Source organism: Microtus pennsylvanicus, chromosome 7, assembly GCF_037038515.1.
Source record: "Microtus pennsylvanicus isolate mMicPen1 chromosome 7, mMicPen1.hap1, whole genome shotgun sequence".
In the NCBI taxonomy this organism is placed as follows: Eukaryota; Metazoa; Chordata; class Mammalia; order Rodentia; family Cricetidae; genus Microtus; species Microtus pennsylvanicus.
In genome coordinates this window covers 35,883,997-35,898,601 of record NC_134585.1, presented here as the reverse complement: position 1 = coordinate 35,898,601, position 14,605 = coordinate 35,883,997, and the positions used below count along the sequence as shown (strand labels likewise).

Here is a 14,605-nt window from a genome sequence, read left to right as displayed (position 1 = left end):
TTTTATCTCATCTTCATAAATCCATAAGTATAATTAGAAAAACCATCTTGCTGATAGTGTTTATTAAGAAGGTGAAATGGAGATTTATGATTATTTTATAGCTAAGCACCAGTTGGCCAGGATTGTTCTGTTGGTGCACACCAAAGTTCTCCATGGTCGAAGGTCTTCCTTTTATTTAAAGGAAGCACTTGGAATAAAGCATATGTTTAAACTAAATTTAGAAAATGTCCCTCAGACTTGAAATTCAGTCCAAGATAATAGAGAAGGTTAAAAACCTCTTTTAAAAAGTAAAAGAAACATGTATGGGTCTACCTGAAAAGCAGATAATATATTTAAATTAGCATGGTCAGTAGTGTTGTAAACGGTAGTATCTTTACGCCTCTGATTTTTCTGTCCTTAGCCCAGAGAGAAGGGTCGGATGCGCTTCCACCGACTGCAGAACGTACAGATTGCACTGGACTATCTGAAAAGACGCCAGGTAGGAGACTGTCCAGACGCTAGCCTTAGAAACACAAGTGATTAAATACACCTACGTAGGATTATGTCAGGTAATGTGAAGGCTTAATTGGGTCTGTACTATGGTGCATGTTGCCGAGGCAAATGTTTAAGGATGGTTTCAGACATCTGTTCCTACGGAAAGGAAGTTAGTCTTGAGTGCAAGCTCAGAAGAATGGGGAGTGCTTTATTCCCCCTTGAACTGACTCTCCCTGCTGGAATGAGAGTGCATTGCCTGGGGAGTCAGAGCCATCTGAGTAGCAACAGTATGTCAGGAAAGCCTGTGGATGCAACAGTTCCATGTAGGGGTGCAGCAACACCTCACTTTCTACACTGCATAGATTAGAATATTTTCATAGCTTATACCCTGCTTCTAGAAACAGCGCTAGTAGTGTTTGTACCCACTAGTGGGGCAACAGTCTTCTGTTGGTTGTAAGTAGATAACTGGCTTGGTCTTCTTTGTGCAGCTCTCGTAGACTAACTGTATAATTCACAAAGACCAAAGTCATTCCTTGTGGTTCTAGACTCTAGAGGCTGGGATTGAAGGGCAAGACAATGACAGGTGCCCTGGCAAGGGCAGCCTGCATTCCCATCTGACAGAAGGGACAAGGGACAGGGTGAAGAAGGATCGTCCTTGTCTCATCCTTCTCTATTAAATAAGGAAACAGACTGTGCAACATAACGACATATGTCTTGGTATTTAATTCACCTGTGTAAGAAGCGAGTGATGGAGACCATCACATTTGTCTACCTGAATGTCAGAGGTGAACAGTTGATAAGCTTGGTTCTGCATGTTGCCCTGTCCTGTAATGTCTGCTCAGCTTCTAGATACAAAGTAGTTTTTTTAAAACTGTGTAGTAGACGGACAAGCTGTTAAAGTTGTATGGCTTGGGCCATTTTCTGCTTGGTTGCAAGGGTGAAATAAGCTCATTTCAAAAGAAGTTGCCCCCTGATTTTCAGATCACAATGTTTTACCCAGGCCCCATCTTTTGAATTGCATTTTCGACAAGTGGGCACTTCCAGTCCTTGTTCTAGGAAACCACAACATACCCAGTTTAGACCGTCTTTTTTTTTTTTTTTGTCCTAGACCACAGAAGGGAAGGGAAACAGTATTAGTGGTCTTTGCACTCTTTGTATGATTTAGCCTTTCTTTTCTAGGTAAAGAGAACTCGTGCCTGGTTCATAATGAAGTTTGTTTATTTCTCCTTCATCTATAAAACAGGTGAAGTTAGTGAATATTAGGAATGATGACATAACAGATGGGAATCCTAAGCTGACTCTGGGATTAATATGGACGATAATTTTGCACTTTCAGGTAAGTCCGAGCTTTCTCCATTGCTGTTTCTGTGTCTTGCGGCTGGTTTTCAGGTGGTTCACGAGAAGGTGCTTAATATCCTCTGAATGAAAAGCAACTTTCAGGCTATTTTCAGAACACTACTCCAGTTACCTTTCTAGTAGTGCGGTGAGCCTGGCGTCTCATCTCCTGGTCTCCGAGAGCTTCTCTATTTGCCTTCAAAGACCTTCTTTTGTAATCTTGGAGTTGAGAGGTAGAGATCTGTTTTTCCTAAATGCGGACGTGTTTCTCTTGTTCTTTGGGCGGTGTTACTTGTTTTAGTATGCAAAGAGTTTATGACCAAAATCCATAGTATAAGAAATTCAATTTCCTCTACTAGACACTAGATGGCAGTAGACGTATTCTAAAAAGCCAGATTAGAAGAAAAGTCTCACCTAACAGCCGTGGTTTCTATAGGTCTGCGGACAGCGATATGGTTTGAAAAAAATCTGAAGTTGGATTTACAGTGAGCCTTGTGCTTTGCTTTAGTTCTTTGGCTGCTCATCTCACAAAACGTTTGTCAGACCCTCAGTAGTACTGTGCTAAACAGCTTACTAGCTCCAGAAGGAAGTAGGTGGGGTTTTAAATCAAATCTTGGGGGCGCGGGGAGGGAGTAAAGGAGTTCTTTCAGGAACAGGATCTGAGCCCTATGGAAAGGGAAGAATCCTCTAAGATGAAAACCCCAGGGCTGATAGGACCGGGCAAGTGGGGATGTGGTGTTGACCAGCCTGCCTACGGGACTATTGATGAATGTGTCCAGTCAGCCGGATTGCTGAAGTCAAGGCAAGCCAGTGAATAGCGCTGCAGGCCAAGACTTCAGAGCACTAAAGTTGGTCATTATCAGAAGACCACACCCTGAAAAGCACAAAGAGGCCTCGGCACTAAACCAGGGCAAAGCTTTGCTTGTGGGACACAAGCCAGACCACGCTACCAGACTGTATGAAGTAGAGGTGACTCAAGAGTGATTTCATGTACAGTGACTCGGTTATCTCCTAGACATCAGCGCATTAGCTCAGTCCTGTCGTTGTTTTATCCCAATAAATACATACATAGTCTTATTACTTAGAAATGCCCGGCCTTAGTGTGGCTTGTTTCTAGCCAGCTTTTCTTAAGTTATCCCTTCTACCTTTTCCCTCTGGGCTTTTACCTTTTTCTATTCTATATTCCTTTCTTTGTTTCATACTCCAGGGCTGGTGGTGTTGCTGGGTGACTGGCTCCTAGCATCCTTCTCTCCTTCTTTTCTTGCTCCTTTTTCCCTCTTCCAAGATTTCTCCTCTATCTATTCTCTCTGCCTGCCAGCCCTGCCTATCCTTTCTCCTCCCTCACAATTGGCCGTTCAGCTCTTTATTAGGCCATCAGGTGTTTTAGACAGGCAGAGTGACACAGCTTCACAGAGTTAAACAAATGCAGCATAGAAGAATGCAACACATGTCTGCATCATTAAACAAATGGTCCCCAGCATAAGTGAAACACATCTTCAACCAGTATCCATAACACAGCACTTTTAAAATTATGGTTGATACTGCGAGGACCAGATGGGAAAGTCTGGGGCCCCTCAGTGGAGGGGAGCCAGCTAGTTCATCACATAACTGATAAGGCAGGCTGTGTCTAATTTGACTATCACCCTAGAGATCACTGTGGGCAGTTGAAAGAACTTCAGAGGAGGGAAACAATTTCATTCTTGGCTTTTTTTTAAATTCTTTCTTGTGATGGCCACTCTGACTGAGCTCAAGGGAAAAATATTTTAATAAAATAAAATCTGATGGGCTAGCGAGATGAAGGTGCAGTGGGCAAAGGCTCTTGTCAACAAACCCAAAGGCTCGACGCTGAGCCCACGTGGTAGGAGAGAACTGACTCCTGTCAGTGGTCCCCGGCCTCCAGTTGTGTGCTAGCATGTGCACCCTTCTCCAATAAATAAAACGTAATTAATTTTTAAAATCCTTAGTTCTATATAAAATATATGAAAATAAAGTGGCCATCGTGCGGGAAAAGAGCCAAGAAACTGAATTACTTTCAGAGATGAGGGATAGAGGTTGGGGGTTGAAAATTGTGTCCAAAAGGTGACATTTTGAAAAGGGAAGAAAGAAACTTGGCCACAGGGTATATAAAATGGAGAGGAGGACTCAGGTTAAACTCTTTAGGACATTAGAAAACATATTGTGAGATCTAGGTTGGCAGCAGGGAGAAAATGGTTGACCTTCTGGATGGGTTTGAAGGGTAAGTGAGCTATCCTGTGTGCTAGTCTGCCGAGCAGAGCAGACCTGAGAAGTCAAGGTACAGGGATTTATCAACACAAAAAGGGTTTTGACAGTCTGAGCAAAGGGTCCCCCATCGTCAGGAGAGCCCATGAAGACGATGGGGCAGGAGCAGGTCTTGCTGAGGAAACGAAAAGGAATGAATATTCAGAGAGATGTGTGAAGCAAAGGGAAAACGGAGTGACGAAACCATGGAAGGAAAACAAGAGTAGAAAAGGCTGGTTAACAGTCTCAAATGCCACCAGAGATGGCAGAGGAAACATTCCCCAGCTGCTTGCAGCAGAAACAGGGAAATAACAGATGGGAATGTGGCTAAGCAGGAATCAGAGGCAGCATATGTAGACTCCACATTTGAGGGACTCTAAAGCAAAGGGTCATTTAAGAAGACTTGCATGTTAAACCAGCCATTGCGGTACTGCTCGTGTACCAGAGTCAGGGATGAGAGGCAGGAGGAGTAGAGTTTGAGTATGGTTGCTTGAATAAAATGTAAATGAAATAAAGCTTTTTTTACTGCTGTGCTAATCGAAGATTGCAACTCCTGCCAAGCCCAGGGAGAAGAGTGGTCACACTCACCCAGAGTGTGTAGCCTTTTATTTCCTCTGCTTGTTGCATAAATAAGACAAAAATTTCAGACAAGCCAGTGGTCTGTTTTTAAAGATGCGTCTGAGCATCAGAGGTTGAATCTGTTCTTCAGTCTGGCATTCAGAAGGTAGGAGTTAGACTCCTGACACTCTCATGTCCTGAAGCACTCACTGTATGCTCAATCACGATGAGGTGTGCTCTCTGTTAAAGGGTAAGCTAACTGTAACCAAGGGTGTACATCCACTGGCAATATAAATACAAATCTAAGTGTGTGAAGAAAAGTTGAGGGGTTGTGGCAGGCCCAGCAGGGCATTTCGGGAGAAGACCGGAAAAGGTACCAGTTACCAGGCAGATGCAAAAGCTGAGCCATTTCTGGAAGGGAACGGTGCATGTGACTTAACCATGGACAGTTGCTTAGTTTGGCAGGGCCAGGGGGAAGGGTGGAGGGAGTGCCAGTCACGGTTGCTTCTCCACCCTGTCAGTACACACAGCAGCCCGTCTGCATTTAAATGCTGCTCCGTTACTGTTGGAGACTTTGAAAACTTAAGAACAAACAAGCCCAAGACTATGTCACTGGATAATGTTAATTTTTTTAAATAATTAAGTAACCCTTTTAATACAGATATGTTACAGACAGACACTTACAACATTTGTGTTAACCTGAGCATTTGATTGCATATCCCTCCTCAGAAACACAGCATGTGTTGCTTCTGTGATTGGTGGAGGACTAAGACTACCTTTGAAAGGTATTACCAGTGCTCCAAATGGCTTTGGCCTGTGTGACAATCTCTCTCATGTCACACCAATTTCCTTTGCACCAGGTCTATGACTCAGCGTTAGAAATATGCACAGCTAAAAGTATCAGTCTCCATACTGGCTTCTTAATTTTCAACCATGGCCCCACTAAAGCTGTTTAATATGTAACCCAAGTGCAATTACGGAGCAGAAAGTTGACCTGCCCTGATGTATGTGTCAGATGTGCAGGAACTTCCACCTTTAAATCACTCCCTATTCGTTTGCTCATGTGACAACCCTAAGGAGCAGGCAACCGAGAGCGTTATTATTTGAAAATATATCGAGCTGTATTAAAAGACTGGCTTTAGAGATGATTAAAATATTTTTGGCATTCAGTGTTTTGTCTTCCCTTCAACCCATTGTTGAATCTTATTTTTACTCCCCCCGTTTTTTTTTCTGAGTTAGTCTTCACATAGAGAGACTCTTAAGGTTTTCATTTATGTAAGCCCTAAAATTAGTTGGTGATTTTTTTAGGGGTGTGGGAGTCATAGAGGAGAGACTTTCTGCACTGGAGTTTGAAAGGCACTTTGAGACAGAACTTGAAGGGCACTTTACCATGAAGTCTTCCTGCTGTGTTTACTTTCCCTTTGCTCGGCTTCAGAGGTTAAGGCAGATGGTGATACTGTGTGCGCTGTTCAGAGGCGCTCTGTTAACCTGCGGGTGGTGGTCTCTGGAATGAAGCGCAGGCCTTGGTGTCCTGTTTGATTGTGAGTAGTCGTGTTAGTCTCAGAGGACTGGCGGCCAAGAATAAGCCACAGTGCCTAATAAGACACAGAGACCAGCTGGCAGGGTGCCACGGCATTTCTTGCAAGTGATTTTCTCATAAACAACATGGCTTCAGGCTGAAGAGGATGGTCACACAGTCTGCTAGGAATTACGGGTCAGAGTGGAATCTCAGGACTTGGTGGAGCCAGTCCTGGACACTCCGGAGTTTGAAATGAGTGAGTTCGTGGAGCCGTGAGTGCCTGTGGATCAAATGGGGAATGTCTGCGGCTGTGTTCGGGCTGAGAAAGAAGAACAGTATTTTGATCCTGCCAAAACTCCCTTGAGCCCTGAAAAATACTCTCCCGGAAGAAGATATTTCAGAAGAAAACCATTCCAAAAAGCTGGAGGTGACTCTGCTCCTGCGGGGCGAAACAGTGAAAGAGAAGGCAAGAAGGGTGGCGGTCAGCCTGCCAGGGAACAGCCAGCTGTGCCAGCCAGAGAGCTGGTGCCAGAGGACCCCGCCACAAGCCCCACACCGGAGGGTGGTGTGCAGCCAGCCAGGACAGCTGCAGCAGACCACAGTGAGCAGAAACCTCTGCTGGGTACTCCAGACAGGGGCTTCTACCGAGTGATAGTTTCCTCTGCTCAGAGCAGCGACTCAGAAGTACAACTTAGTGCCTGGGACAAAACGACTTCAGAAAAAGATAGCCCTTCCTGTGGCACAGAGACAGAGAGACATTTAGGTGATGTCAACACAAAACAGAGACCATTCCCGAGAAAAGACAACGATTCTCTTTTCCAAAAGTCAGCCAGCTTAAGTTCCGTCTGTGTCACAGAGAACACACTCAGAAACAATGTGTTTGTGGGAAACCTGTCAAAAAGTTACAGCAGTATCCAAGAGCACCGCAGGAGAGTTCACCCTCATGAAGCACACTCTCCTCAGTTTACAAAAAGGAGGTACCATTCCCTCTGTGCTAGTGTGCCCTCGGTCTCCGGGGGCACACCTGGGAACGATGGATGTGAGGTAAGTGAGAGAGTGTGAACGAATGCTCCCCTTCTCACACCAGACTCGAGTGTTGTGGTTTGCCTTTCTAAAATGCCATCTGTGTATTAGCTCATGTGAAATTTAATAGTTCTCATATGTGAACACTGTAATGTCAACTTTTGTGTTAGCCATGTCTCTTGTCCTCACTTTAATTTCAGTAGCAAAAATATTTTAATTGTCGCATAGCTTTGGAAAGCCCTGATTGAACAGAATACTTAGCTTTAATTTCTTTAGTCTGTGGCTCTTAATTTTTCTTTTGGAATAGCTGCAGAAACTTAGCTCTGTGTTAGATGAAAGTTAAATTAGAAAACAGGACAGCTGAATATCTTGATGTAGATGCCATAGAGGATTTTGATGTTCCTAATGCACACACACAAAGATCAGTGTTTGAGATACTAGATTGCCCAAATATTGCCTGTTCGATCATTGCCAGTTATACACATATACACACTGTAGTTCCCAAATACATTCAATTACTGTGTGTCAATTAAAATATCAAGTGTTATATATTATTTAAAGGAATAAGTAGTGACAGGACATATGCAGTTCTTTCCGCATTCTGCTCTTCTGGTCCATAGTCCAAGAGGCCAAATTCCAGTTCTCTATCAGTCTTCATGCACAAAACATTCACATAATTGCTTTCGCTTTTCTGTGTGTTGAGGGTGGAGACACAGATTAACTTGCCCAAATTCCATGGCCTTGATTTGACATCAGAAATTGTTGGGGCATCATGTCATTGGCACTGAGATATGACGCAAGCTACAGGAAGCTGAGATCTTTTTCCCTAACACTGATATTTAGCTTTGGACAAATTATTTGTCTTTCAAAAGTAAGTAGATCAGTGTCATTTACTTCCTAGGGAAGTACATTACTTACATGTCTTCTCCGTGCTGCTGATGCAGGGTTTTCTTTCTTTTTTTATTCTTTAAACTTTTCCTAACTTTATCTTTTACCCCAAAATACCCGAATACAAGCAGCATTCGTGATGCCCGACTTCATGGGCAGGTCAGGGCAGGTCATTGTGTCTTTGGTGTGGATCATTGGCAGTGGCAGATAGAAGTTTGTTAGGGTTAGTGTGCATAGTCATCGCTGACCTTGGTGCCTGAGTTCCTGTTTATGTACACCACAGACCTAGCCAAGGTTCTGCTTCATGAAGTTCTGTTTCTGTTTTGCGGTGGTTGCATTTATAAAAAAAACATCCAGTTGTAGCATTATCTGTGTAGATCAGGCATAAAGGCCAGTGCAGAAGAACACATATTAGCTGCCCTGTGCTTATGAATGGAGCTTGGTTTGGTGTCTTAGATTTATTTCCTTCATTTGGCTTCACGTGAACTCTGTGTGCTTTTGTTGTTTGGAAATCATTACAACCTGTTGAGGTGCACATAATCCTTTTTGTCATCATCCTCATACCAAGTATTTTGTGATCTGTTATAGCAAATGTGTTTTTAAGTTTCTTTGGAAAATACATGTAGAAATAAGGCAGAAACCTGCCACTTAGATTTGTTAAGTGATTGTGCTGCAGCGGTGTGTAACTAAGTGTCGTCTAGATCAGAGTAGAACGAGGCAACTATGCTTTTGTCCACTGAGAGCCAGCAGGCTCAGCTGTTGTCTGAGGTCCTTCCTGTATCATTGCAGGTGTCTTCTAGCCTCGGTTTGTTTCAGTGTGTTCCAGTGGGACTGTCTGTAGAACTCTGTGTCACAACAGACTCCTCACTCCTCATAGGTAATTAGATGGAAGTGACAAGCCCAGCGCCTTCATTAGTGCCTTCCTCAGAAATCTCTCCTTAGCCACACTACCATTGTCTGCCTGAGGTTATTCTTTACCTCCTCTCATTTGATTCATCCTTGAACACTGTAGAGGTGGCTTTGCAGTAGAATTTGGTACGATTCTTTGAGCTCCTCTTAACCTGATTTGAACTCCTTTGGTCTTGTGACACTGGTCATTCTCTGTGCAGATGACCAGCCTACCTCTCCTTGAAATCCTTGCAGTCATGTGCTGAGAGGCACTCCAGGCTAAGGGCTCCCCTTCCATACATGTCTGACGAGTATATCATATAAGCATAAAAACATGTGTGGGACACATGGGTGGATTTGAAAAGAGATGGGTGTGTATGATTAGTACCCAGGATTAGTATGATGCTCCTAAATTAGAAAATGCTACAGAACATGTTATAGCCTTGGATCTCCCAGGCAGTTACATGAAATAGCCAAAATAGGTGGATCTCACACAGAGTGAAGAAAAGGAAGCGCACAGTAGCTCTACAACCCAGTGTGTTCTAAGATAGTACAGTTATTGTCGAGGACCAGCCTCCACAGAAATATCACTCTCCAGGGTAGGGGTGTGGGGAACCTAGAAACATTAATAAAGAATACGAAGTCATGAAAAAAGTAAAACAGGAGAAACAGAGAACTGGAGGGAGTTCCAGTGAATATTGGAACCACCCATGTTTAATTTCTAATTGCTTAAAATACCCCTGACCCCAAAAGGTGAGGTAAGACAAAAAACTGCATTAACAAGGTACAAGGAAATGAACAGACCAGTGAAGGGCGCAGGCCACCTCCATACCATAGTTAACCATTTTGTTGCTGTTCTAAAACAAGTCCCGCTCACACCCTAGACTGAAATATTCTGTAGGCAAACCACTCCCTGGGTGGAATCCAGTGTTATCTCCTTAATGGAATTGGAACTTTGTTGGATCCTTATACTTTTGTTTGAGGTAGAAACTTTTACTTCTCTATTCCTGAAATACAAGGTCTGACTATTAGCCACGTGGGTTGACAATAACCTTGAGAGAGCAGAACTCTGTGATATAAATCTAGCTGGGACCATTGTTTGAGGTTGAAGCACAATAACCTTGAAGGAATAGAGGTAACTTCCAACTCTCTGACCTTTGGTCAAAGTGGTAATAGGCTCACATTTTCCGGGGCCTCCACAAGTTATTATGATTAGCTGATTTAGACAAGAGTACGATATCTGTTACGTCTCATTGTCAGAGAAGTTCTGTTGGGCATGGTTGCCAGTCTGTAGTCCTAAGTACTTACTAGGCTGTGGCAGGAACTCTGTTTGAGCTCAGGAATTTCAGGAAGTAGTCTACCATGCCCAAATAAGGGATGTGGACTGCTTAGCAGAAGAAGCAGCGAGCCAGCCCAGTACAGAAATGGAATGGATCAGAACTCATATTGTGTCTGTGGTAGCCACTGCATTTTATCCTGGGCAACATAGTTCTGTAATTTAAAGCAAAAAGACTGACAAAAACTTCTAGAAGAAATCAGAGCCAGGGCTGATGCTCATAAGATCATCTGTGAAGGCTGGAAATGATGAACATAAGAGGCAAGGCTTAGGTAGTCCTTGTGAACAGGTAGTCTTTGTAATGGATTGAGTAAAATGCTTCAGGATCTCCAGTGGTTGCAGCAGCAGAGACACTGTAGGTCCCAGAGCAGCAGCAGTGGGCAGCAGGTCCCTAGAGCAGCCAGTTCTAGGCAGAGACTGGCACAGTTCCCAAAATGCCTCCTGCAGCAGGCCACTAGGAGAGACAGATAGATGGGCACACCATGAGACCATGTCACAGGTCTCCGAAGGCGGCTGGTCCCGAGCAGGGAACCATGCTGTGGCGGGCGAGAGATAAAGACATGGAAAGGCATGCCATGCAGAGTGAGGTTGGATATTTATTTAGTGGTTATGGAGGGGAAAAGGAGAAGGGGAGACGAGCAGAGAGGCAGAGATTAGGGGGGAGATAGAGAGATTGAGGGAGAGAAGGGAGAGGCGGAAGCTGCCTCTTTGAGAGGGCGCTAGAAAAGGAAGGGACTCAGGCTGGAAGCTGAAGATCAGCTTGCCTCAGCTGACTGGGGAAGTGGGCGTGGCTTGTCTCTTAAAGGGACAGGACAGATCATTATATTCCCATCTCTTTTTTTTATAATAAAAATGTGGGAGGTTAGGTACCACAGGTTAAAGGAATTGGGGCGACAGATTCTCAAGACTGCTTCCTGCTTATTTGTGAGCGTTGACTTCGGGGCGAACCTGAGAAGGCTGGGTGCTGGTCACATTCTGGCATAATTGGTCTCTTTGCTCCTGTCCAGTGTTTATAGTATGGAAATGTCTGGTATCTCTTATACCTGTTTAAAGTATTGGCAGAACAGAGGACAAAGTTAAGTTTAGGGAAAAAAAATTATTAGGACCAGGGAATTGAGAGGGGTGTATCTGACCTGTTTAAGATGGATTCTTCAATTAGGCTCCCTGGAACTCACAAGAATTCTTTGGGGTTGTGAAAACAGAAGTTTTAGACATATGCATTTTATAAACAGTAGCATATTTATGTCAGAATAACTGTGAAAGATATTTTTGTACAATGAAAAGTATTTTTAAGACTGTGGAAGGCAGCTTGAGAGAAATTTGATAACTTGTATTTGTCCTCACACCTTTGTAACTTGTAGGTCTTGTATTTGTATTTTATTGAAATTTGTTTGGTGAGGTTGTCCTTTTATACTGACAAAACCTCTCAGTTGTCCAACTGCATCAGAGATCTTTGGAAGAATAAAATTTACTTAAGTTACTGATTTAAAAGCAACAGAGAACTTACTTGGTTGGCACCTAGAGCTACTCCTCAGGGTCATCCATGGTCGCTGAAGGTCCTATTTGCCTTTTGCTGTTTAGCACAGGGCCTACCAGGCTCCAGAAAATCCTGTGGGCTAAGAAATCTGTAGGAAGACAAGCCTACCTTGACCTGAGCAGCTAGGCTATCAATTCCAGTGATTATGTCCACTGTCTGGTGATTTTCAGTTTAGATGAAAGGCAGTTTTTCCCAGTGGTCAGCGCTTGGCAATTGAAGTGAATTGTGGATGGATGTTGTTTTGTGCCCATTTGTCTTCTGTCTTCTTTGGAGGAAATAGAGTACTGCTGGGAGCCAAACTGTCTCTTTTTGTTATAAAAAATTTTTTAATAATTAAAAATTTAAGTGTCATATTCCCTAGATCTTAGAGCAGTTGAGGGCTGTTTATCAGGTGTAACTACAGTATTAGAATCTGTCTGCAGAGCTGGGTCTGATGACTGTACTGGCTTTTAACTTAACAACTAAGATTTACTCTCATAAAAAAACAGAAATAAGAAAAAACTGCTTGCAATACAAGGTTAATGTCAGAACTGACAATAGTAGAGAACAGCTTAATGTATTTTAAATGAGGGTTGGATTAAATAGAAAGTATTTTTGTAAGAGACTTAGAAGTACATACAAGTTTAAAACATGAGACTTACTGTTTTTATTGTCTGAAATGAGATACAATGAACAGACAATTATAACATTTAACAGTAAGCATAGGTGCATTTAAGTTACATGCATGAACACACACACACACACAGAGTGAACAGGAATTTGGTGAAGTGGATGCTCTTGGTGGGCCCTACCAAAGGCATGCCACTGTGCAGAACACACATGCAACAGAGTTAGGCATTGTCATTTCTGTAATTTCATATTCTTTCAGAAGCTATTGGAGCAGATCATGGTTCTATTAATCCTAATGCTACTCTTCGGGTCTTGCTATGCTAGCCTCTTCCCCCACAGCATTCATTTTCTGAGAATGCCTGTGAAGTGGTTCTAGGTGAGGCTCAGAAGGGTTAGACAGACCACTCAGCCTACTTGACCTCGTTTTTACCCGGTTGTCCAAGCTCAGTTTTTCCTTCACCTGCCTTTCCCAGTTTTACATTTCTGTGAATTCTCATGCGTAGATGTACATTTTTTTATTTTTAGTGATTTCTTTCCCTTCCTTTCTGACGAACATTTACTCTCTACTGTATGTTGGGTTAAAACAAGGCCCTGAGTTGAGTAGATCACCCTTTTCTGCATGGCACAGCCTACTGTTTGCCACAAGTGGGGACCAGGCTGTAAGCCTAAGTCCTTGAAACTTTGGCTTCTGGATGGGGTTGAACTTCCTTCCCACAAGCCTGATGTGTTAGCTAGTGAAAGTAATACTTCCGTCTGCCTTTCTGTCCTTGGATGAATTGCCAGTCAGTGGTGCTGACGTCAGCCAGGCTTCCTTGAGAGGAGGATGAGGACTAGAAGTGTAGCTGCTGTGGAGATGTTAGCGGTGTCTGGACAAATGAGGAGTGGGTCTTTTGATTACATTAACCTTCAGGTCTGAAGTTTTGAAACCAATTCGGAGCCATCTCAGAATGTGAGAGGAACACGGAAACATTTAGTCACACTGAAATGGATATATTCATTATTTTTTTCTTTATGCTTCAGTTTCAGAATTCATAGGATTGTGCCAAACTCAGAATGTCTTCTTTCTGACCTGTGCTAGGCTAATCCTGCGTCCTGAAACTGAAGATCATCTTTTATATAACTGAGTAATTTGTTTCTTTCTGAACCATTTTATCTTCTTAATGAAAATGTGTTTATTGATTTTTGACTGCCTATAGCTATTTAATTAATGAAAATGTAATCACATAGGATTTGAACCCCAATCAGCTTTACAATGTTTTTTATTTCAAACTTGATGGAGGACCTATAAAACTGTGAGCTCCTTTCTTTCTTCTACCAAAGAAACGGGTATATTTTTTTATGTTTGGACAAAAATGAGGGCTATCCTGAGTAGTCCTCAGCTTAGCTTTAGCACTTTGTTTTTAGCAGGGTTTTTTTTTTTATTTTAACCTAAAACCCCAGCCTGAATTTTTGCCAATGTGTAAATCACTTTAGTCTTTTCCTTCATGTAGGCAGTTTGTAATTGTTAGGGTTTCATGGTGTTTGAGCAACATTTTCACTTAAAGTATTTTGCAGAACATTCTAACACATTTTTTTTAAACTTGGAAGCAGCCACTAAAAATGTGTTGATTACACTTATTTCTGCCAAAATAGTAAATGCTTTCTAAAAGAGTTGTCTTCAGAAGCAACATCTGAACCTGAAAATACATGCTTGTGTTGACGGCTCCATGTGGAAGTGGACTCGCCCACCGCAGTGGCAAGTGGTGTAGATCAGAGTTTAATTAGCACTCCCCTTTGTACATTGGCCTCAGTTTACCCTGGAGTACCTACTGTCCTGAGACCTCTATGAGATGCCATTGCTTCCTTGTTTTATACAAAAGGAAACTGATGCCCAAAGAAGCCACTGGTTAGGAAGGATGAGATTCACTGCAGGCTGTCAGGTTCCGCAGCTTTGGTCTGGTCTCCATCTCCGGACGTCCCTGTGTGAAAAACTTCTTGGGTTAGGAGAACAATGGTGCGCTCCTTCTCTCCAGCTGTGGCTTCCGTTCTTAATACTATCAAAAGTCTCACATAGAATATTTTATTCTAATACCACATGCAAAGAAACGTAATTTCTGTTTGATGGCATTTTTTCCGTCCAACTCTGTCTTAAGGTTTCTGTTGCTGTGTATGGAAACAGTGAGCAACTTGGAGAGGAAAG

The 14,605-nt window shown here is 42.9% G+C and overlaps 1 protein-coding gene across 20 annotated transcripts in view; it reads left to right on the top strand.

Moving 5' to 3' along the window:
- Dst (dystonin) overlaps nucleotides 1–14,605 on the top strand; it is a 397,254-nt gene that overhangs the window by 199,818 nt on the left and 182,831 nt on the right. For 19 of the 20 annotated variants that reach the window (XM_075980528.1, XM_075980523.1, XM_075980520.1 and 16 more), the window contains 2 exons: nucleotides 401–478; nucleotides 1,718–1,810. In XM_075980528.1, the coding sequence (XP_075836643.1) occupies nucleotides 401–478; nucleotides 1,718–1,810 (171 nt within the window). Of the gene's footprint in view, nucleotides 1–400; nucleotides 479–1,717; nucleotides 1,811–6,275; nucleotides 7,190–14,605 lie in introns of those variants that run through there. The other variant, XM_075980524.1, reaches the window with a different exon arrangement.